Genomic DNA, 23957 nt, shown 5'->3' on the forward strand with positions numbered 1-23957 from the left:
CTTAAGGCTGTTTATATACTATATGTATACGTACATAATACATACATGTATATGAGTCTTATTTTTTGCAAAATAACATGAGTATTGGAAAATCTTAATTGTTTGTACTTAAAGCAAGAATTTTCCGACATGTGGTTCAGAGTTAATGCTTTGTGTTGGCTAGATGTTCCGATAGGTAATGCTGTATAGACCAGAGGCAACATTCAGCATACGAGATCCATTTTTTGCCTCTGACTCATCTACTCTTGGTTGAACATCGGTCAGTAACGGTCTGCAAATACCACACCTTGTGATGAAACGATGACATAATTTGCCAACGCAAAGCAGCTCCTGGTAATAACCTGCTGATGACCGATTAGACCCCACACGGAGCTCCCAAAACTCGCATTATCACCTAATGCTTACTGACACGCACTGTTATGGGATAGAAGCAGCAAACAACGATTACACTAAGCTTTGGCAGAATTTCAAAGTTGACGATGCAATCTATCTGTAACATACAGCCTCCATTTTTTTTATATTGTAAAATTCAAAACAATTCCCAGAAAGAATGTCACTGCGATCTCATTACCTTGCTTGACTGTGAAATCACAGGCTCTGGCTTTTTCACTCCAAGATAGATTCAACAATCCTAAATTGCAGTGACATTAGACGGGAAAAGTCAGAGACGCTATTAACACAATTAAGTTCTCCTGTCCAGACTGCTTCTCTAGAATCTTGATTTTAGCATTATATATTTTTAACTTGTTAACACATAGTTACATGATGCTGAAAAGCAGTAGGAGCAGGAGGATTTCTTAATATCTCATTGCACAACTGATCATGTAGACCAAGTCTCTGATGGCAAGTCAAAAAGCAGGCCTGCTCCACTTTTGGGCATGTTGACCAAAACTGAAGCGTCTTTCTGCATTCATCCTCAAGGTATAATAGCTCCCTGGAACAGGTAATTCTGAGAACACAAGCCATTCAATGACAGGGAAAACTACCAAAAGATTGCAATCATCATAGACACATCGATGGATCATCCTCAGGTGAATCAAAATTTCCTGTTTGTTCCTCATCCTCTTCCTCTTCATCATCATCATAATCTGCTGAAGCAGGATGCCCATTAAGATCGACATTCACACCATTGACCTTCCTCACAAACTGTCCTCTCACACGAGGTCTCCGTTCTGCCAGTTTTTTTCGGTTAACATACCTGATTTTCTTGTCAAAACATCTTTCCTTTCTCTTCTGTCTAAACTTCATCAGTGCTGCCTTTCTACGATCAACTTTGCTCCCCTTACCTTCAGCCGAAGGCGAATTTCCAATCGTAGGCCACTGATGCGGTGCTGGCATTTGACCAGGTTGTAAGCATAGGCCCATAGGGTAGTAAGGAAATGATGCCATCCCATGCATATGAGGGGGACATGGTGGCATATGATTGTATTGAGGTAACACAGCTGAATTGGCATGGTTGTGGAGATCTTGCATGTTCTTCGGATACATTTGTGGTGGTGGCGGCATCATGACTTGATTCATTGCTCCAGACATAAAATAGGAATAAGCAGTTTGAGCATGAAAATTCACAGCATCACGCTGAGCTTCATTGCGCGGATGCATGTACACCTGCGAGAACTCCTCCATCTTTGAGTTCCTTTGTTGCGTTAAGTCTAGTGATAAAGGGGGAGTACAGGACCTTTCCATGGAATACGAGTCTGGGAAACTGTTACTACTTGGATAGTCATCACCTTGTGAATGATTTTCAACTGCATCGCCATTAACTTGCATTTGATTTTCAATCTCTAAATGTTCTATGGCTGCATTAGTCTTCTCTTCCATCCTTGGTTGGTGAGCCACATTTTCATGGGTAGAGTTTGTTCCTTGGTCATTGCTTTTAGGCATGCCTGATTTGACGTAGGTAAAGAAAGCTGAGGACTCACCTATCTTCAGTTCACTCTTCTTAGGAAAAGAAGAAATTTGTCCTGTTCAATAAGAGCATTACATTAAATTAAAAGTTAAACCAATCTGAAGATAAAGGAGAGGTTAATCTCAGATTGTTATAATTCTCAGAAGCATCTAAAGCAAAGCATATTAGATATCGTAATCAATTTCTGGATCTGTTACATAACTATACAACTACAACACAGAGATTACCAATGAAACTGCTTATTAAGTAACTCATTTATAAGTGCTATTTGAGCATAAAATTTAAAGATATTTATGTACATCAGTTAACAAGTACTCAATGATTGCCCTAAACCATTCCAGCGATAAAATACATCAATCTCTCTCTCTGACTTTAGGCAAAAGAATACAGGACGTACTCAAACTTCTCCTCAGCATATGCCAAATCTACTCACAGAGGTAAGACCTGCTTCTGTTACTTGTTTACACTGAAACCCCCTTAGACATGCCTCACATTTCCAGCAAATAGTTTATGCTCCAGAAATTGAGTGCCAAAAGACTCAATATGTTACTCAAACTCTCCAAAAGATGTTGCCGCACCCGTGTCATATCATCCGAAAATGCACCAACTTTTGGAGGATCCAACACGCATCCGTCAATATTTTTGAAGAGTTCGAGCAACATGTCACTGACCAATAATTTCAGGCTTAAGTAACAGAAATATAAGCAAATACCTAGAAGATAACTTTCAAGCATGGAGGAAAATTGAAAAACAGAATGATTTCAGGCTACAGCAACAGAAATATACTCGAATGCCTAGACTTTTAAGTACCTCTCAAGCATGGAGGAAGTGAAAATGCAATCCGATTAGCAAGCTACACTCCTCTCTCTCTCTTCCGCCTTTGGGTTGGGGGAAGATTTTTTTTTTTTTTTTTGGATGGGGTTGAGGGCTGAGTGCTGGATATGGGTTTTGAAATATGTAATACGCAACCTACTCTGTCAACCCAATGTTGCTTCCTTTATCAAATAGCATTCAACAGACATGACAATAGAGAAAAAATTAAACCACTGAAAGGTAGTATTCACTTTCAATAAGATCAGTTACTCGTTATTCTCCATAGGTTGAAAATAATGGTAAGTAAATATCATTTTATCAACAATCAAGACGAACGAGTGACTTAAAACCACGTGACCACTGACCTGTCTGTCGATCATAAGTTCCTGGCACATTATACCGACACTGAAATGGAACCACAACCACAGTCTCTACAGCAGCAGCAGTGGTGACTGCATTGATCTGAAAACATAGTAGCCGAAAGACAGGAAACGCAAAACCATCATATGTTAGTATACCTCTCTAATCAGGAAGGAAACTATTGTTGTATGTTCGAAAAGAGTAACTGGTTCATAGAGGGAATGAACAAAGGTTATAATATCACAAATAGAACCGATCAGAAAGCCACACTCCAAAAAAGTTGCAATATGAATATCTTTGTTTAAACTTTGTATCAGATAATATTTTTTGATAAATAATTGTCTGATAAGAGTTACGATTAAGTCTTTAAACAAATCTGAAGGTTGGGTGTAATGATGCAAAAAGCCCCTTTATCGTTCTATACTACTAATTCTTTCTCTCAGCCTGTTGTTTGTCACTTGGAATTGATGCAAAACAAATGTGCATTATGTTTTTTATAAAGTGTTGTTAGATGTTTAAGATTTGCTTTAGCCACTTTCTTTTGTTAATAAAGTGAAATTGCTTTAGCAATATTACTACCCTTTACAATGGTATAGAATTCTTCATCCGCTAAGCTCAACAAATTTATTTTTTATATGTTAGATTTTTTTTGATAAGGAAAATGTAACATCGCTTTATTTTTTATATGTTCGATAAGCTCAACAATTCAGCAGTTACAGCTGGAAAATAGGAAAAGAAAATTCTAGTAAAGGGGCATGCCCATATCTGTTAGTGACAATATATAAATTATAGTTTAAATCAGCTCATTTAATTTAATCATTAAGAAAGGAAGAACAGCGGTTTTGACTCTATCTAAAATCTAGGAAACAGCACATTAACAGATGGACCCCAGAAAATGGTTAAGTGGCTGTTGAATGAATTTGTTAGCTGCAGCTAACAAACATAATTTGCACCTAATTTCCAAAACAAAGGAGCTACTGGTGCTTCCCGCCAGAATTTACATTCATCACCCAGGTATTGGTATATTAGAACTGAAAGCTACCATGAAATTATACCAAAAGATTGAGTTTGGTCCGTGACCACACTAGAACATGCCATATTCAAATTAAAACCTCTTGCCAAAGAACCATAAGTATGTTAAAAAATCCCTGATACCCCTTGGTTATGTCAACTTTCAATTCTGAAGCCTCCACGCTTTCATTCAAGGTTTATCTACAAATTACAGACTTACAAAGGAACAGGTAATGGATACACACATAACAATCACCTTGAATACGGAGAAAATATAAAGGCGCAATGATGAATTTTAACAGTAATACTACAAGAATTTGGGCTTCCATGCAAAATTACCTCGTCTTCTAGCTGAATCGAGGGACATGCTTCCAGATTAACACTCTTCCGGGACTTATCATCAGTATCATCAGAGAAAAGAGTTGTGCTAGTTGTATTAGGATCACTGGGATCTGATACAACCAAATCAAAGTCATAACTTAAGATGTTCTTCTCTGCTAGTCCAAGCTGTACATGAAACAAAAGAAAAGGAAGGAATGTTACATGGATGTTGTCATAGAGCATATAAGAATCCAAATATTAAAGGGGTAGAGAAGTTCCGTGCATGCATGATGCACCTAAGGAAAATGATGTCAAAAAGAAAAAAGGGTTAGACATTATTTCCTTCTTTATTAGGATCATGCACCTAGACCCTTCTAATTACCATTTTTTTTTTATTGGTGAAGGAGACCCTTCTAAATTACCTTTACACAAAATCCACTGAAATCTTTCTAAAAATAAATCTTTCAGGCAAAAGAAATGCAATTTCTAGGAAGAATTGTTAAGTGATCAAATAAAGTACATGCCATTTGCCTTCTTCTCCACATGTGAGTCCACAAGTTCAACAGCTCATTAGTGCGGAGAGGCTTTACAAGGTAGTCAGCTGCTCCGAATTTGAGGCACTTGACGACAATAGAGACTTCATCTTGTGACGACATCACTAGGAAAGGAATAACAAAGAAATATTTTACTGCTCTTTCAGTACAGTCGAAATCAAGTTACAATTTATAAAAAGTCAGTTTGCTTACTGATCACAGGAATGCGCCGCAGTTCTTTATCCCTCATAATGTATTTCAACACCTTGAATCCTTTGGCCATAGGAAGGTCAACTTCAGAAAGGATGATATCTATATCAGGTCCTTCAGCATTCAGTGCATCAATCACCTGTCTGGGTGACCTTACTGAAGTTACTGCAAGACAACAATTACCACCATCAACACAAGAACATTCAATGCTGCTTTACAAAGTACCATGTGTATTATACGCCAAGTAGCCAACTGCAGACTGACCTAGGATCAAAACAAGGGTAACTTACTTACACAAGCTTCTAACCCCAGTCACCACTAGCCCCCAGGTGTCCTGTGTCCTTTAGTTTTGTTTTCATTCTTTCAACTATATTATACCAACTAAGCTACTATATGCGAATTGTTTCCTTTTAAAAGGTCTGGTTCTACTCTCCTTTTCCTTTTACTTCTTTTTTGATAAGGTAAAGGTTTCATTAAAGTAGTACCAAGGAGGTACCAAAACATTACCAAAAAAAAAGTACATGTCTCCTTTTCCTTTTTCTTCTCATTTTGTTTCATTTTTCAGCTTTTGGGGGGGGTGGGGGAGAACTGGGGATAGTTGACGGAATCTTTTCGCAAGGTTGCAAAACCTGCCACCCCCCCCCCCCCCCCAAACACAAAACCACAAGCCAGATCTTCAATAATTAGTTGAGGGGAAGTAAGCCTCTATCGCTGTTATTATAAGACATCAGCAATTAATATAAAGTGTGAGCCTCGAGATAAACATGATGAACGCTAATCTTCAAAACAAAACAATCAAGGATAAGTAACATGCTTAAGTTATGAACATCAGAGCTCGTGTTATATAAAGCAAGTGATCTATCATCTATAAAAACAGGAATTAAGTTAAAATTAACAAAAACATGCCCACTCATAACAAGAATACTTGCCGGACCTTAGTTCACATTAATTCTATTGCCTAGTTAAGTTAAAATTAACAAAAATATTCCACTTAGAACAAGTGTACTTGTAAGATCAAACTTAGTTCACATTAATTCTATGGGAAAAAAAAAAAAAACATAAATCATCTCGAATCATATTGCACGCAACACATAAAAAAAACATACATAAGACTATCAATAATGAAATAAAACAAAAACCATAAACTAGTGGCTCCAAAAACTGCACTAAACACAAGAGCTGAATATTACCTTGATAAGAACATTTGCACAAAACATATACAAAAAAAAAAAACATATATAAGACTATCAATAATGAAATATAACAAAAAAACATAAACTAGTAGCTCCAAGAACTGTACTAAACAAAAGACCTGAATATTACCTTGATAAGAACACTTGCACAAGAGCGTAAAAACTTCCTGCGAGCTCTTAGCATCATTATCACACAGTAAAATCCTCACTTTACTCCTATCAATGAACCCATCACCACTCTTAACAATCTCATTCTTCTCCATAATCAACACTTAAAAATCAACAACCTTCACAAATTCCAGCTCTAAACACCACACTCCCCCAATATTATCACTACAAAACCACCATTAAAAGCACTTTCCTCTCTTCACTATAAGTAAAAATTAGAAAGTAGAAAAAATGAAGTTAGGGTTTCTAATTCAGCTGGTTGCATTAATTGGATCACCTAGTCAATCTTATCCGACGCAAGCATATACGTCTCTAAAACAACAGTATTTCTTCTCTTATACTATCCTAAACAAACACATCATAAATTAGTACAATCATATACATCGGATGTTATCAACGACCGGCAAACAACATAAATTCACAATCCACATCGTTTTTCCGACCGATCCGGCGCACGTTAGCAACAGCTACTAAATCTGTACACAATTTCTAATCGGTTTCACCTACCTAAAGTAAGACTTAAGTTAGGAAAAAAAAAATGAAGAGTCTACTCTCTGGCTCGTAAGGTTCTGAGTGGTCGTCAAAAAGTTCGAGCTTTTCTCAGGCCGACGAAAAATTTAAATATTTTAATAGTAGCACTTTTTAGGTCGATGGTGATAGCTAAAGTGCGCCGCGTTGGAAGTGAAAAATATCTGAACCGTAGAGTGAGGGGGATGAACGGTGATGATTGGATGAAATAGGGGTAGCTGGCACGCGGCGTAAGATAGTGGAATGTAATACGTGGAATGTGGAAAAGAAAAAGTGAAAAGGAAAAAGAGAGTGGTAGGATATTTTATGAAGGGGGTTGGGTATGAGGAAGATATTTTTTTAGAGATAGAGGAAGTGCCACGTCATATAGAGATCTGTAAAAGGAATTTGTGAAGGAGAGCGTAAAGGGATCCTTGTGAAAGGGTGGGACTTGCTTTTAGGCCCGCAATATGTATAAGGTTTCTTATTGGTTATTGGATTGGATTCGTGGGGGAAATAAATTGAAATTTTTACTGATTATAGTTTCTTATAAGACATATTCAATGATAATAACTATCATTTTATTTATTTATATTTAGTAACTAGTTTACTTTTTTTATTTACTAACGCTCGATGCCCTAAATTTCCAATCACACTCTTCAGACACACATACTAGTGTATAGCTTCAAATACAAACATGAAAACAAATACATTAGTTGACAATATATCAGATAACTACATTAAATTTAAAATATAATAGTTCAGAACATTTAAACACGCCTTATCACATTAGACCTCTCGGCACGAAAATTGAACCTGTTGGAAATTGCATAACAGCCTTTAGTGTATCTTTGTCCTTGTAAACTTGATCAACAACAACCTCTTTTTGGTTCTTATCTGATATAACCAGATTTGTGTCGTTTTCGAATACACAACGACATTGTCACAACTTGAAGAAGCTAATTCTCCACTCACTACTGTTTCCATAGCATTTGTTTGTTTTATGTAACCAATTTGCAAAACTCCTCCTTCAATACAACTTTCACCAGATACACAATTATCAACGCTTTTATCAGTTGTAGTTATGCACAAAGGATACATCGTTATCTGTTTGTTCTCTTTCTTCAATTTCACATACACCCTAACACTCATATCATTATGTATTTCCATTGGCGTATCGTTACCTTCAACGATATATTTGATGTTTATGTTTTTCAGTTGCATGTCTATATTCAGCTGAGTCACAATTGCTTGTAATAAATCTATATATGTCGAATATTCTCTGAAAGCCATTGCATCGATTTTGAAATTCACATAGCAGTTTTCATTGTTCCAATTACCTGAGTGTCTTAGCAACGACGATATAGTGGACATTCTTGTACTCAAAATGAATGAATTAGTTGAGATTGATTACAACCTGAAATACATTATAAAATAATATACAAAATTAATACAAAAATCAACTACATACATATTTTCAAATACATTAACATTTTCGATAAAACAGCTTATGAAAACACTATCTCAGATACATAAATACTCATATATATATATATATCTGAAACATATTTCAAGCAGAAACTGTATTTATCAAATACGCACATACTTTCAAATACACCAGTACATATGATAATAACACATGAAACAGTCTCCCAAATACATAAATACCTACAGATTTATACATATAGCAATCCATTCTATACAGTATGCCAAATACATTAACACTCGTGACAAACATAAGAGATATATAATACACTGTCTCAAATACAAAAATACATGCAGAGAGACCGTATGTATTTATGTATTTGGGAGGGAAAACAACAACACAGCAAAAAAACCAAGATTTGTGTATTCACAAATTGAAACAAACTATATAAATACGAAAACTGAATGTACATGTTTTCAACACACGATTCATCACTGCTCAAATACCCAACCAACATACAACACAAAAATTCTACATTAAGTTTTTTTTCCGAACATATAACACATTCATTTGAAGCTCGTCACTGAAGAGGAATTCAAAGACGAAGGTACTTAGGACAGTTTGACAAATAAGAAGTAAAAAAACTACAAAAATCAATGGCAATCTGAAATATATTTTGAGTGTTTTTATTAAAAAAAAACCATGAACTTTTCGAATTACCATTAGAATGATCATATTTGCTGTGTTGATGTTTTTCCTCTGCAGTTGATTGGTTTAAATTTTTGAATTTTACATTGCATTTGAAAAAGAAGGGTGAAGAGAAGGAGAATCGTGAAGAATATGGAAATGGAAGCTAAATTTATGGAGCAGATTATGAAAGATATTATTATGAATTATATTTTTCCCATTTAAGACTAAATTAAATACCTATTTCTAAGGGATCTGTTTTTAAAGAAACAACTTCTGAGTCTATTTACTATACCGTAAATACATGCAATACATATGGTAATTAACAAAAAAAATAGCTACAAAATGTAATAAATAAAATGATAGTTACTAATATTAAGAACCTATAATAAGATAGTCATTAAGTTTGCCCTACTAAATCTGTACACAATTTCTAATCGGTTTTACCTACCTAAAGTAAGACTTAAGTTAGGAAAAAAAAAATGAAGAGTCTACTCTCTGGCTCGTAAGGTTCTGAGTGGTCGTCAAAAAGTTCGAGCTTTTTTCAGGCCGACGAAAAATTTAAATATTTTAATAGTAGCACTTTTTGGCAGATGGTGATAGCTAAAGTGCGCAGCGTTGGAAGTGAAAAATATCTGAACCGTAGAGTGAGGGGGATGAACGGTGATGATTGGATGAAATGGGGGTAGCTGGCACGCGGCGTAAGATAGTGGAATGCAATACGTGGAATGTGGAAAAGCAAAAGTGAAAAGGAAAAAGAGAAGTGGTAGGATATTTTATGAAGGGGGTTGGGTATGAGGAAGATATTTTTTTAGAGATAGAGGAAGTGCCACGTCATATAGAGATCTGTAAAAGGAATTTGTGAAGGAGAGCGTAAAGGGATCCTTGTGAAAGGGTGGGACTTGCTTTTAGGCCCGCAATATGTATAAGGTTTCTTATTGGTTATTGGATTGGATTCGTGGGGGATATAAATTGCAAGGCCCAAGTTTCCACACAGTTATATTCTTCCACGTGTGAAACCAACTTGCCTTCAATCTTCAAGCATGTTATTCTTTTTTCTGATCTTATCCTTTCCCCGTCCTTTGTCGTTCCCTACCCATTCGGGGGGACTACTAGTTCATGGTACTGTTATCCTTGTTCCTCATTTGGTGTGTTAAAACCATCAGATTAATTCTTTCCATGAATATTTTATACGCGCAAAAAGATTTCTCCATTTATACGTGCCACATATCTTATCTTTCTTATGTGAATATAGACGTAGAACCACATATATATAAATTCCAACATCGTTATGATGAGATTGAAACGAATATGATTCTTTTATTCTTAATTATAAGTTCTCAATTCGAGCTTTGAAAATGAAAAGAAATTGATAAAAATGTTTCTCATTTAATAAGTCTTGTGCAGCATGGTCTAAATAAGTAAGAGCACCACGTGAGAAATTAAAAAAAAAAAAAAGACTACTTATATCTTTGTTTCTTTATCTTTGTCCTTTTGAATAATCTCATTAGACATATTTAGTAAAGGCATAAGAAAGGTTCAGCTTGACAACACTCGTCAGTCGTCATCAATTCACTGAGATTCGAGCATTATGGATTCAAATTGTGTTCTTGACCAGTGATGCATCCTTCTGGAACCAAACAAACTATATTCTTCAATAAGTCTGTTTATTCATGGGGCACGCAAGTAAAGAAAATTTTGCTTTTCTTCTTTATATAAGTCGAACATTTGGTATTCGATCGCACTGAGGCTCATTGATCCGACTTATTAAGTGGGAATGTTGTTAGAATTTTTTTTATTCTACAAAAAAATGTGAAATCTTTTAAAAATTAAAAAAAATCTTATCTATCCCATCATATTTCAGGGCGAAAATTAGATACAACAAATAAAGATACCACAAAAAGAGAATAATTAGCAGCAAAGTATGAAGTGATACCGGGGTCTGATTAGGAGCAAGGAAGAAAACATAATACATCAGTCCAGACCACAACCCAAACAGCACAAACGATGTTGTCCTATCCCATTGGTCTCCATTATTATTTCCACCTCCCAGCTCTTTCTCAGTCGCGACTATAAAGGGCGGGGCGGTAAGCTCTCTATCAACATGGGGCTATTCATAGTAAAAAACTACTAGACTATATGGATTCCAACTGAACTTCAACTTCTACTTGGTAAACACAATTTTCCAGACTAAACAATGACTTTTCTGAATCTATCATTATCTGGGTCTACATACTCTTCTGTCTTTTAGTTAATCTAATAAGTTTCTACTTCCTAGTAAGTGCAGTAGTATGTATCTTCCTAGAGCCTATCAATTACCATGTCCTTTTCTTATCCTTCATTTTCATTGTACTTATTTGTGATAAATATGCCTTTGCCTCTTGAGAAAAGCATTTCCAGTGCTAACCAAAAAGCAATTTAAATTCAGCAATTTGAAGTTCTACATGTCAACTAGCGCAACTAGAGACCAAAACTGTCATAATCATACTTGCAAGGACCACATGATGTCGTGTGGGTCACGTGACCATTTGGGGGACAAAGTCACAAAACGATCAGTCGATCACATATTCTGTGGCATACTTGGATTGGATCGCATAATTCGATCAAATGACAAATTAAAAGCAGATTAACTCAAGTCTTCTAAACATGATTGCTCTTAAAATACTTTTTTTTTCCTATTCAAATAAATTATAGTACTAGGAGAAGCTTATTTTAGGTTAGGCACTCACTGTTATTTAAAGCAACAGACAAAATGCAAGGTATTCCAAATTAGGAAAAAGTGTAGTATTATTTTATTTGACATGAAATAATTACTAAATTAATGTTGAATGGCGTATTACATGAATAGTAGTAGTAGACTAGTAGTAGAAGATGATGTTAAGTTAAACTAATGGTTGAAAATATAGTTTGCTAGGTTTAAAAATTAAATGATCAAATGCCTTGAATTGTTGCGAGTAGTGAGCATCGCATAGAATAAGATAATAATTGAACTCGCAAGTAATACTTTAGTAATTTTGCCAGAATGAGCAAGATTAGATTTTTAAATATTAGAAAACTGAAGAACAGGTATAGTCAAGGCAGTGGCGGAGCGAAAATTTTTGGTAAGGTTGTTCAAATGTTGACGAATATATAATTTTTTTCCGATGAACGAGTGCAACAATTTTTTTTAACATCATCACTGAACACCTCCCTAAAAATTTAAACACCTCCCTAAAAATTTATGGTCCATTTGATTTCGCAAGTTATTCTTGATAAATTTCATTGCTCGAAAACTCTTACGGTGATTACAGTATCAAATGACAGCAATAACAAACAACAACATACCCAGTGTACGTAATCCCACAAGTGGAGAACAACAAGGGGCATTCCGAGAATGTTACAAAGCGAGAGATAACGACTAATTAATAAGAAAGAAAGAAAGAGAACAAAGTTGGATAACTAAAATGTTCATAGAAGCAATTAAAAAAGAAAAGAGAACAAAATAAGTGGTAGCTAACTTGCTATTAGATCTCGTTGTCTTCTTCTTTTCTAGAAAATTGGAAGGAAAGAAGAAAGACTAAAGGAGTTTCAACAAATTAGTCCAACGTAACTCCAAACCGACATATGAATAAACCAAATGCAAATCATAACTCAAATACAAATAAGTTTAGTCGAAACATGAAAGAAAATAAGTGTAAATACAAATCAACCAAGTAGCTCGAGACATTGTTTGTATGTTTTCTTTTAAAGAAAGAAGATGATCAGTGTTTGACACAAGCTTTACACCGTGACTTTTAGGTAAAATTGAATACCCTTTACCTCTAAGCTATCTATTTCAATTATTTTAAGAGTGTTCAAAATTTAATTTATATCCAGTTAATTATAATATCTAATCCATATACTAGTACCATTTTCCAGCCAAGGGTGTGCAGGTGATCACCCTTGGCCATAAGTGGCTCCGCCACTGAGTCAAGGTACCAAGTGTATGATTTATTAGTATATTATACTCCCTCCGCCCAAAATAAGTGTCCACTCCTATTAAAAGATCAATAAATACAATGTGAAGTTTACTAAACTACCTTTATTTATTAGATATTTTTTGAGAATTAAGCAATATTAAAGAGGATTACTTTTAATGCTAATGACATAGTTGGAAACACTTACCAATTTTAGTCTTGAATTTCTAAGGTGACTTATTTTCGGATAATTCTTTTTTGCTAAAGTAACACTCATTTTGGGACGGAGGGAGTAATTGACACATCATCTGCTGCCCACAGGCAGACCTTTCAAGTGCCATGCGCTAAGACAAAAGTTACTGATTAGGAAACATTTATCTTCCTTAAGAGGAGTTAATGAGTTGTAAACGTTGTTTGCTTCTATATATAGAAGCAAACCAAAAATCATTTCCGAAGCCAAAGTAGGACAAACCTTTCATTTTTCAATTCATGGTACAAGAGAGAGATAATTACAGCGACTTTCTAACTCAAGTCAATCTCATAAATAGTCCAAGTTCCCATAAGCTTAAGTCATACAAGTCAATCTGGGACCTGATCTATCAGGTTGAATCCACAATCAACTTGTTTGCGACTAAGCGGATGCCAGCATTCTGCTGGACGTCATATGAATCCACTGAGAAGTAAGCATCCACGAACGTTCCCGGAGTTATCAAGGATTCCAGTTCTTCCACATCAAATCTACTAAAGACGAGCTTTTGTGTTGTGGAAGATTCTTTCTGGTATATCTCCGTGGTCCAGCGGGAAATATTACCATCTATAACAGTTGGTAAACTGCATGTTTACACATGTTAGAAGTTAGCTTATAGCACAAGAAGACCATCATCAGTGAAAAGAGGCTCCTTGCTCCGGTTAATGGAGCAGGATTAACACGGAGGATGTAAAATATCACACCACTTTATCTGATGTATTTCACAACTCTTGTGTCCTAACTTTTAATAAGAAACTTGGGCTAACCATGAACAAAAAACCTTGTAAGTAACTCATGTAGTGACTAAGGATAGAAAATCTGATAGATAAGGGCACATAATTTGTCTTTGACATGTATCCACACCTCTAACATTAGAAAGCCTGAGGTGAGAAGGGATAAATAAAGTTTTAACATGAAAGAAAATGGCAAGCATAAGCATAACTTTTCCTGGTCTTGAGAAACGGAGAACTAAGCATAGTCATTTGTAGGAGGAGCAAGAAAAAGAAAGATATAAACTTACTTTAAACGGACAGTAGGATAGTTCATAAATCCAGGCTTTCTAGTTACCACAGGCCTCCACTCTGAGCTGCTACCTGAGTCCACAGATAGCTTTTGAGCAAGATGATCAACTGCATCCAAGATTTGGCACAGGCCCGGTGATGCATCAACCACAATACTCACCTTGTTAACATACTTTTTGCTAACACCAAACCGCACCTTCATTCGTCTACAACAAACTTGTAGTTCACCATAGTCATGAAATACTTGTATCTTCTGAGACCCACGATAAAAAGGGGTAAGACTTACAGAGATCGAAGGTATGGAGATTTCATTTGGTTCTAAGAAGTCAGTGCAGCCAATGAAACTCTCAGTTGCAGTTGTGGACGATTCTGGAGAATATGAACTAGATTCATCTTCCTGGACATCTGACCGAAGGGATTCTTTCACTTCATCCATGTTAAAAGGGACAATTTTTGCTGTAGATTCAACATGACTGTCCATCTTGACGCTCGATGAGGGTGTATCTGCACTGAAGCCCGTTTTCTCTGGAGAAGCTTTCCAATTACTACGGCTTCTTGTAGTAGCATTAGGAGACACCCAACTATTCTCCGTAAATATGTCTGGCAGGCTGGATTCCTGCAGCACAACCATAATTCATTACTCTGTTCAGCCCAAACAGAAGTTAAGAAAGCAAATAATACCAATCCTGAGTTCATCGAATGACAATATAAGATCCACATAAATGCATCCATTAAGGGCGAGCTAAGCAGCGGCAGACCGATGGCAGTACCAGAACCAACAGGAATGAGAATACAGTAGAATCCAGTCCGGGACACTAGATTAAAACTCAGATAATTTTTGGCTCAACTTAATTACTTGCAGAGCTTCACTATATTATAAACTTATGGTGAGTCATAATTTTGGTCAGTCCGTCCAGCCTAAGGGTCATGATTAGGGGCTCAGCAGTGTCACCCTTTACTCTGACAATATATCAACACGCGAAGTGTCAAACCAGCCAAAAATTGTGAGACAGCGAGTTCTCATCCATATGTATCCTTGTCATCAAACTCTAGCCTGTGCCAATAGTCAGTATAGAAGCCAACTCACGCCTCTGTTTAGGCAAAAGGAAAGAACTCTTTTTGTTTTCTTGCCTTTAGTTAAAGCCACCTAGTTTTTTGAAAGAACAAGAAATCAGAGTAAAATGGATCAGTACTTTGATAGCTGCAAATACCAGAGCTTCAAGTATCACATTTATATCCTTTGTCCACTTCCTTCTCTTTTTCTGGCTAGGAGTGTGTGGAGTAGGGGAGGTGGAGCAGATGAGGGATTATCCAAGGATGAGGTAATTAAAAGTGGTAAGTACAAAAATCCATTGCATCTATGGATTATTCTCATCACTGTAGTCTTTCAGGTGTCTAGCAACAAACAAAAACAAGGAGGAGCCCATGCTATGCAACACAGCTTTTGACTGATCATAACATTACCACTATCATCTGGAGTTCCTAGGTTGGCAAAAATTGGAAAGGAACCATGGAAGAATAATATTGTAGTGCAATGCATCTAGTTTAGATATATTCCAACCTATACGGCTGGCAAAAGACACAAAAAGGAAATGATATGAGAAGAACTTAACTTCACAAGTAATGCTAACATTCACGAACAAGTTAATACTTACGAGCAAACAAACAAACAGAAAAGTAGCTGTGATGGATGACTAGCTTACCAAAAGCAAGACAGTTCCACAGTACTTCAGCACTTCAAGATTCATTCGGACATCATCCAAACTCCTGAAAATAATCACAAGGAATATTTGCAAACTCAATATCAATTGAAAGAGTAAGAACTTGCAATTCCACGGAAAAGAAAGTACGAACTTGCAATTGCACAGAAAAGAAGCATTGAAAGTATCAAATGAACAGCACATTACATTTCCTACAGCAGTACATTTCTTGGTTTTTGTGATAGTTAAATAACTAAATCTGTTAGAATAACAAGAGTGACCCTCTCAATCCCCTGCTTCAGCAGGGGCCATAAAGAAGGATGCTAGAAACAAGGCAACCTAACTTACAAAACAAAATTGAGGAACACAAGAAAAAGAAGACATGAAGCAAACGGTATTAACATATTCTATGTTGCTTATTGTAGTATATTGAGCAAGAACTAGCACACTGAGAAGTTACAAAGAAGGAAATAACCCTATCCCATGTTGTGCAACCCACAATTTAATTAAGGTAAACAAGGGGACCAAAGAACATTAAGCTTAAGTTACAAAAATAGAATAACTGAAAATTGATTTTCAACAAAGGGCAAAAACACACACAAAAAAAACTCTTTACCTATGTGTTTGCCGTCCAAGTCCAAAATAAGTAGCAATAGAGGCCATCTGGAAAATGAAATTAAAAAGAAAAAGCCAATCAGCAGTCAATATTTGACCGTAAGAATGCTTCACTTGTACTTCAGATTTCTTGTCCAGTACAGTACCCAAAACTTCCGCAACCTCTCCTATTGAACCCAAATGGCCTAAACTCCAAGTGTAAAATGTCCAATATGCAGTGTAAAGCATGTATCGCAAAAAAATTAGCAGTATTATTATTTTCATAGAACTGCAAAAAGAAGAGACAGAAAAAAAAAAAAACTGAATGCTCCTGCTTCTCATAAACAATATCTGGTATTTAGTGATATAATTTATTTCCAATTTGTTCTTTGTTCTTTACTTCCTAGTAAGAGCAAAACAGAGTATAGAGAAATAGAGCAGCATTACAGTAATCCATTTTACTAACCAAATAAAAAAGTGAGCTTTGAGAGGATGGAAATTATCACAATTAAGTTCGAAAAGAAAATCCCAAACTAACGAAAGAAAGTATATGCTCCTAGATGACATGCTTCACAAAAATATGCAATTTATTAGCCTAATATAAGCTCATATTTGATATTTGTAAAACAGTTTTTTTTAATTATCCTCTCCTTCATTATTCAGTGGCTTCAATAGAGAAAAGATGTCGATAGCCATTGGAACAAACTCTTATACCAAGTCTAATGTTTACATCCTACAATGTTAAAGAGTGAGATTAAAACCACATCCATATGATTTTGGTAAGCAACTAAAGGTCCGGTGAGTTTTCTCGTAATATAAACAGAAAACCGCATTGATTTATTAATCAATTGATTAATCCGAGTCCAGTAACTTAAATTGCCTGCTTGGAATATTTCTTTACCTTCATGTCACCAGCTCTCCTTCCAAATCTCTGAGTTAATAAGGCCAGTGTATCAATAATTCCTTTAGGCTCTGGTGCTGGCCTGTTAATCCCAGCAAATGCTTCCCGAATCCTGTGACAATCAAATTTCAGTATATTGTGGCCTGCCCATATCCTCCCTGCACAAACCACATAACAAGCACATCAACCCCTTTGCAAATAAGCCATCCAAAACTCATCTAATCGAAATACAACTCAAAAACACTGAGGGTGTGTTCGGTATAGAGGAAAATGTTTTCCTTGAACTTCTTACTTATTTTCTCATGTTCGGATGGTTAGTGGTTGTTTTTCCTGCTTACATTAGGGAAGTCATTTTTTCTTCATTTGACCAACCGAACATGAGAAAATTAGAAATACATTTTCCGGAAAATATTTTCCTCCATAACGAACACACTGAAAAAAAGTAAGTTTGAAAAGGCAGGTAGAAAGAGGAGGTGACCATGGAGAATGTGGTAAACTTTGTCAGCGATTTCAGCAAAGGTAGGGGCAGATGTGACTACTTCCGGGTTAATGCCGCTACAGCGAACGGAGAGGTTGGAAATGAGGGTAAGATCAGTGGGCCTGACGAGGGTGGAGTAGGCTTCCTGTTCGACAAGCTTCCTTGGACAAACAAGAATTGCCCCAAATTCCAGGATCGCAAATCCTTGTCCGGGTCGGGTCGGTACTGTTGTTTCAATGTCGAAAAAAGCTACCTCTGATCTCTCATCGCCCATCATCATGTTTTGTGCTAATGATAGTTATTTCTTCCACCAGGGTTTATCGATTATAAGCGTGCATGAGAAATGCACGTATATAGATAGATTAGAGGTAAAGGCGAATTTTTGGGGTAAATTGCAGAGGCATATTTTGAAAGAAAGGAAGGAATAGTGCGAAATGTTGCACACGGAACGAAGAAGCTTTCCTCTATTTGCTTACTGATTTTGTAGGTTCAAGTTTCAGGTCTCCTTCCATTCACGGTTCTATCCCGCCTAAGTATTTTTATTTTTATTTTCAGAAAAGGAAAATCAATACTTCCCATCACAAATTATTTATAGATTTTTTTATTTTACACGTCCCTTTAAAAATAATATTAATTAGGAGGTATACTGAATTTGACTAACTTTACCCTTATTATTTATATGTAAGTTATAATCTGCCCCCATTAAATGTTACTCTATTTATGTGTATCTCTATTAATGATAAAAAATTTACTGAGGGTAAAATGAAAAAAAAAAATTAATTGTGCTGAACTCCTAAAAGACAAACAATTTGAGACAACACGCGACAAATAATTAGTATGTACATGCTTATCAGGATTTGATAAATCGATTATGATGAACGATACATATTATTGCCAAAAGTATTTGACAAATTAAAAATAGGGAGACCATAACTGCTGCGCCATATTCTTTGTTTAGCTCTGGGGATATCCTAAAGCGAACGTTATTCTAAAACCTAAAGGTGATATCAAATGATAAGTATACTTTTTAGTAGTTCTAACGTGTATGCCACTATTACCTGAAGATTACTAATTATAACACTAGTTAGACCGTATATTCATTGCTTAAATTCTGAAATTCAGATGACGCAAGCAATCTCATATCCAGGGAATTCCTAGTATACCTCACTCCTCAGCCTTCAAGTCTCTCTTCCATATTTTGCATAGACAAACTATATGAAGAAGCTTTACATGTCTTCAAAATTTCGGGCAATGTCTACCTTTGTGAACAAAACTGGCTGATTAGAACAAAGAAACTCTAAATCATTTTTTTCTCATAAACCAAAAAGATAAAAAGGAATTCGCACGAGCCGTGTATTACATAAAACTACTATCGACTTTAATGTCTCAAATGCAACTACTTATTACTAACCAGTCCGACAACCAGGATAAATAAGGTTTAGTATTGCACTTGAATTACAGTAATAAATCTAGACGACGCCTTCAGGGACAACTAGAAATTCCTCTAATCCCCAATACTTGCTAGCTACGCGTAAAATGTTGCTTTTGATGATGATCAAGTCCGGGAAAACTATGCTGTTGCAGAGGTTACACGATAGCATTACGTCGCTACTTCACTTCTTGATTCCACTCCGAAAAAATTGATGTATTGTCAGTTAATTGTCAGGGATTCTGCAAGATAGGCTATTTTTGCATATGCAATCTACAAGAAACTCATATCCAACGTTGTGATCATTCTTGAACTTCCCCTATCTCATTTAAGAGCCAAATGAGTATCATCGTTTTGAGCTCACTTAAGGCAAGCGGCGCCCTGTTTGTGTTTTTCTGCGATCATGCCTAGCTGGGTGCGTAGCTAGGCAGTTCATCAGGAGTTGCTATTTGGGACCAAGCACCAAGCACTCTTGAGTTTCGTTTTCAATTGATTTCTAAGATGATTGGCAAATGTCACTGTGCCTAACACATCTAATTGGAAGTGGAATGAAGATAATGGGCTTTATTAGTCTTTCATTTGTAGCTGGATTATCCATGGGCATATTCAGAAAGAAGGGGAGGAGTTTACAATAATTACTGTACATGTAGCGTAACTATGTCGAGCATCATCGTTGTGAGCTGGAACATTACCTGTAGTGTTCAATTATTTTGCTGCTCTGCTCTTTCAGCAAGAACTTTCCTCTCCCCAACAGCAACAACATGCTGCAAAATTTACATTACGTAAAGATGCTCACTATTTTCTCACTCCTCATCAAATAATTAGTTCCTCCTCTGAAATACTTGGCTGGTAACCTTGCAATTTGGCTTGAGTAGTGACAAGACCAAGCATCTCATAGACTGAACAAGCATGCTTGTTACTCAGGTCACTGGACAGAAAATTATGAATGGTACCATCAGTTTCAATTTTGCTTTGACCTGGTGGCTTTTTCACCCCCATTCCAAACATCTTCTGTCTCGTGATGACAACATCTCGCCACCTCTTATCAGTTGCATATAGATTTGACAAGAGCACAAAGTAGCCTGCAGCTCTATCAGGTTCAAGTTCCACAGCCAATTTTTGAGCTACACTAGAAGCTAGTCTCACATTTTTGTGTATTTTGCATCCACCAAGAAGAGCACCCCAAACAGCCTTGTTTGGCTTCATAGGCATTGTCTCAACAAGTGCCACGGCTTCATCGAAAAGTCCAGCACGACTTAGCATATCAACCATGCATCCATAGTGCTCAATTCTCGGCTCAATACCCCAGGTCTCTTTCATACATCTAAAGTGTTGGTACCCCTCATTGACATAACCAGCATGACTACAAGCAAACAGAACACCCAAGAACGTTAACTCATCCGACGTAACATCATTTCCCCCCCAGCGTTCCATCTGCTGGAAAATAGTAAGAGCCTCGTGTGCATACCCTTGTTTTGCAAAACCTGTGATCATACTGGTCCAAGAAACTGAGTTTCTTCTTGGCATCCCTTCAAATACCCTATAAGCTTCCTCTATTTCACCACAGCTAGCATACATATGTACAAGTGCATTGTACAACGACACCAGCACCGGCTCATTCCTAAACCGCTCAACAACACTTGAATGAATCCACTTCCCCAGATCCAGAGCTCCCAATTCAGCACACGCTGATAAAACAGCCACCAAAGTCACCTGATCAAATTCCACATTGCGCCTTTGCATCAGACGAAACAAAGCCAATGCCTGTTGACATCTACCGTTCTGCGTACATCCTGCGATCATGGTCGTCCAAGAAACAACATTCTTATCCGGCATCTCATCAAAAATCCTAAGAGCCTCATCAACATCCCCATTTCTAAAATACCCAAATAACAATGAATTCCAAGTCACCACATTTTTCTCGATCATTTCATCAAACACCTTCCGTGCATCATAAACCCCATATTCCCTTCCCATAGTTGAATATAAATTAACCAAATTAGTCTGAACAAACACATTTACCAAAGACCAATTTTTTATTATCTTCCCATGAAGCTGCTGACCTTCCTTGAATAAACCCCCTTTTGCGCAACCATTAAGTACATAGGAATATGTATACCCATCAGGCATAGCAGTTGATTTTTCCATTTCACAAAAAAGTTCAATAGATTTCTGTGGGTTTTCACTACGAGCATGGCCCCTAATAATTTGGTTCCAAAGAGTGGTACTTGGACTTTGGACTTGATGGAAAATTTGGTCGGCATATTTGAGAGTGTAAGATGTTAAGAAAGGAGAAAGTAGTCTTACAAGAATGAAGCTTTTTTGGGTAAAGCCATTTGTGATAATGTGGGCGTGGATTTGTGTTAGCTGTTTGATGGATTTGCAGCTTTGCAAGAGAGAAAAGAGACGTTGTTGAAGAGCTCTTGATCCTCTCTGCTTGGCGGGAACTGATTCTTCAACTGCCATTCAACCTCTTCTTTAAACCAAAATACAATGTACCTTTGGTCGTTTATAGCTTGTTTGGATGGTTGTTAGTTGTTACCTAGTATTACTTACTAGATGGCGTATGCCCGTGCGCACTTTAGATTATAGTGTATCTATGTATATGTAGTTGTGTTTAGGTAGTGATAATATATGTATATTTTATATTGCTAATAAATATACATAAGTTTGCGATGCTTTATGCATATATATATATATATATATATATATATATATATACTATGTTCAAAATACGATTAATATAACATTGTAGTTTGTGTTCCGTATCCAAAACTTTATAATATTAGTGTTTGTTACGAATACAAAGTTTGCAAAAATTTATTAATACTTTTTAAAAGAGAAGACTTGTTTAAAAGGAAACTATTTTCCTCTCTTTGGGACAAAACAATAGCAATATTTAAGTATCAGTTGATACTTTGAATTTTAATTCGATTATTTTAAAAGTGTAAAATATTCTATTGTTAGTGTATGTAGATTGGACCTAAACAATATTTATTACTATTTTTTATCAAATTTTGATTTGGATAATTCTAATTCAAATTATGAAATTAATTTTACATGTTTAAAACAAAACAAAGTAGAAATTTGATTTTCTATTTAAACGAAGAACTACTATTTTTAAAATTTTTGGTGAATATTCTTGGTTTAGCTCATTTTACTTGTCCTGTTGTCTTTTGCACGTTTTTTAAAGAAAACGTCAATTAGAATTATAATTCGACTAATTTACCATATTTATTAGTTGATCCCCATTTAATATTATTGTTTCTTTTACGACATTAATCTCTTTTTACATTTATTAGAGTAAGAATAAAAATGAAAAAGTAATTAAATTCTATCTTATTTTAAAATATAAATATTTTAAGTATATTTATTTTTGTAAACATAACAAATAAATGACATGGCGGAATATTAAATACAACAATTAAATATCTAGATTAGATCTCAGACTAAGATAAGAAAAGAAAGGAAATTGTATGGTTTGACTACTTAACCTTTTGAAGAAAAACAATAATATGGGGTCTACGTTTTTTGCTGTACAATAATTTCATTTGCTCCCACTAATGAGTTGATACACATGTGGCAATGAATTCATCATTATTGACTTAATGGGGGATACTTTGGGAATTACATGAATATTGTTTAATTTTTTAATATGAAGTGCCCTTTTTTTTTTTTTTTTTACATTGCTTGTTTTTTTTAATATGGGGTCGACTTTTTTTTTTTATTGCTTTATTTTTTTTTTAATATGGGGTCCACTTATTTTTTTTTTAGACGAAACCACTTTGAATTATATAGTGTATCTATGTATATGTCGTTGTGTACAATTGTAAAGATTTATATATTAGGTAGTGATAGCATATATATTTTACATTGCTAATAAACATACTTAAATTTACACTGTCGATGCATATATATAGATGAATATTAATACATATACACAAATGTTATTTGTTTATTAAGTGGAATTATGTGAGCATGATAAAATAGTGAAAATTAAAAGGAGTGTAAAAGTGACACGTGGCAAAAACATAATTAATACATGCTACTTGAAATGACATCATCTGTTGTGATGCAATTTTTATGAGAAGGGGCAAAATTGAAAAAGTACGAATATATTTAATACTAAGCTATAGTAAGATTCTACTTTTAACTAATGAAAATGGCAAGTGCTTTGACCAAATTGCCCTTGGTTGATGATCCACTTCTTCAACTCATGCTTTTATATAATTTAGTTTTAAAAAAGGAAATTTGTCTATTACAAATTAAAAACTGAAAAAATGGAAGAAATTGCCCGAATTGTCCTTTCAAATGGGCTGGTATTTAATTTTTGCCTTTAGCAATTAATTTTAGGAATAATTTCAATAATATATAATCCAGCATAAAATATTATATCCACGTAGTTATATTTTTAATTTACATCTGTATAACCAACTTCTTTTATAATAGTGTTTATACACACGATATACAACATTATACACTTACTGTACAGAATGTGTCGATCTTATATAAA

At 35.5% G+C, this 23957-nt stretch overlaps 3 protein-coding genes across 3 annotated transcripts; all 3 read right to left on the bottom strand.

Annotated features, from left to right (window-relative positions):
• Positions 1-82: 82 nt before the first annotated feature.
• LOC132632916 (two-component response regulator-like APRR1) lies at positions 83-7361 on the bottom strand. Its single transcript, XM_060349068.1, has 6 exons — positions 6481-7361; positions 5161-5322; positions 4939-5072; positions 4433-4600; positions 3088-3184; positions 83-1964 (listed from the first exon to the last, which is right to left on the bottom strand). Exons 1-6 carry the CDS (start codon positions 6611-6613, stop codon positions 1003-1005), a joined length of 1656 nt encoding a protein of 551 aa, XP_060205051.1. The 5' UTR covers positions 6614-7361; the 3' UTR covers positions 83-1002.
• Positions 7362-13446: 6085 nt separating this feature from the next.
• On the bottom strand, positions 13447-18557 carry LOC132632919 (protein NEN1-like). Its single transcript, XM_060349071.1, has 6 exons — positions 18016-18557; positions 17538-17695; positions 16659-16705; positions 16046-16109; positions 14342-14958; positions 13447-13904 (listed from the first exon to the last, which is right to left on the bottom strand). Exons 1-6 carry the CDS (start codon positions 18293-18295, stop codon positions 13673-13675), a joined length of 1398 nt encoding a protein of 465 aa, XP_060205054.1. The 5' UTR covers positions 18296-18557; the 3' UTR covers positions 13447-13672.
• Positions 18558-19307: 750 nt separating this feature from the next.
• On the bottom strand, positions 19308-21993 carry LOC132632918 (pentatricopeptide repeat-containing protein At5g66520-like). The gene has a single exon (XM_060349070.1). The coding sequence runs from the start codon at positions 21908-21910 to the stop codon at positions 20258-20260; it is 1653 nt and encodes a 550-aa protein (XP_060205053.1). The 5' UTR covers positions 21911-21993; the 3' UTR covers positions 19308-20257.
• Positions 21994-23957: the final 1964 nt, after the last annotated feature.

The sequence above is a fragment of the Lycium barbarum genome, chromosome 3 (assembly GCF_019175385.1).
Source record: "Lycium barbarum isolate Lr01 chromosome 3, ASM1917538v2, whole genome shotgun sequence".
NCBI classification, from domain to species: domain Eukaryota; kingdom Viridiplantae; phylum Streptophyta; class Magnoliopsida; order Solanales; family Solanaceae; genus Lycium; species Lycium barbarum.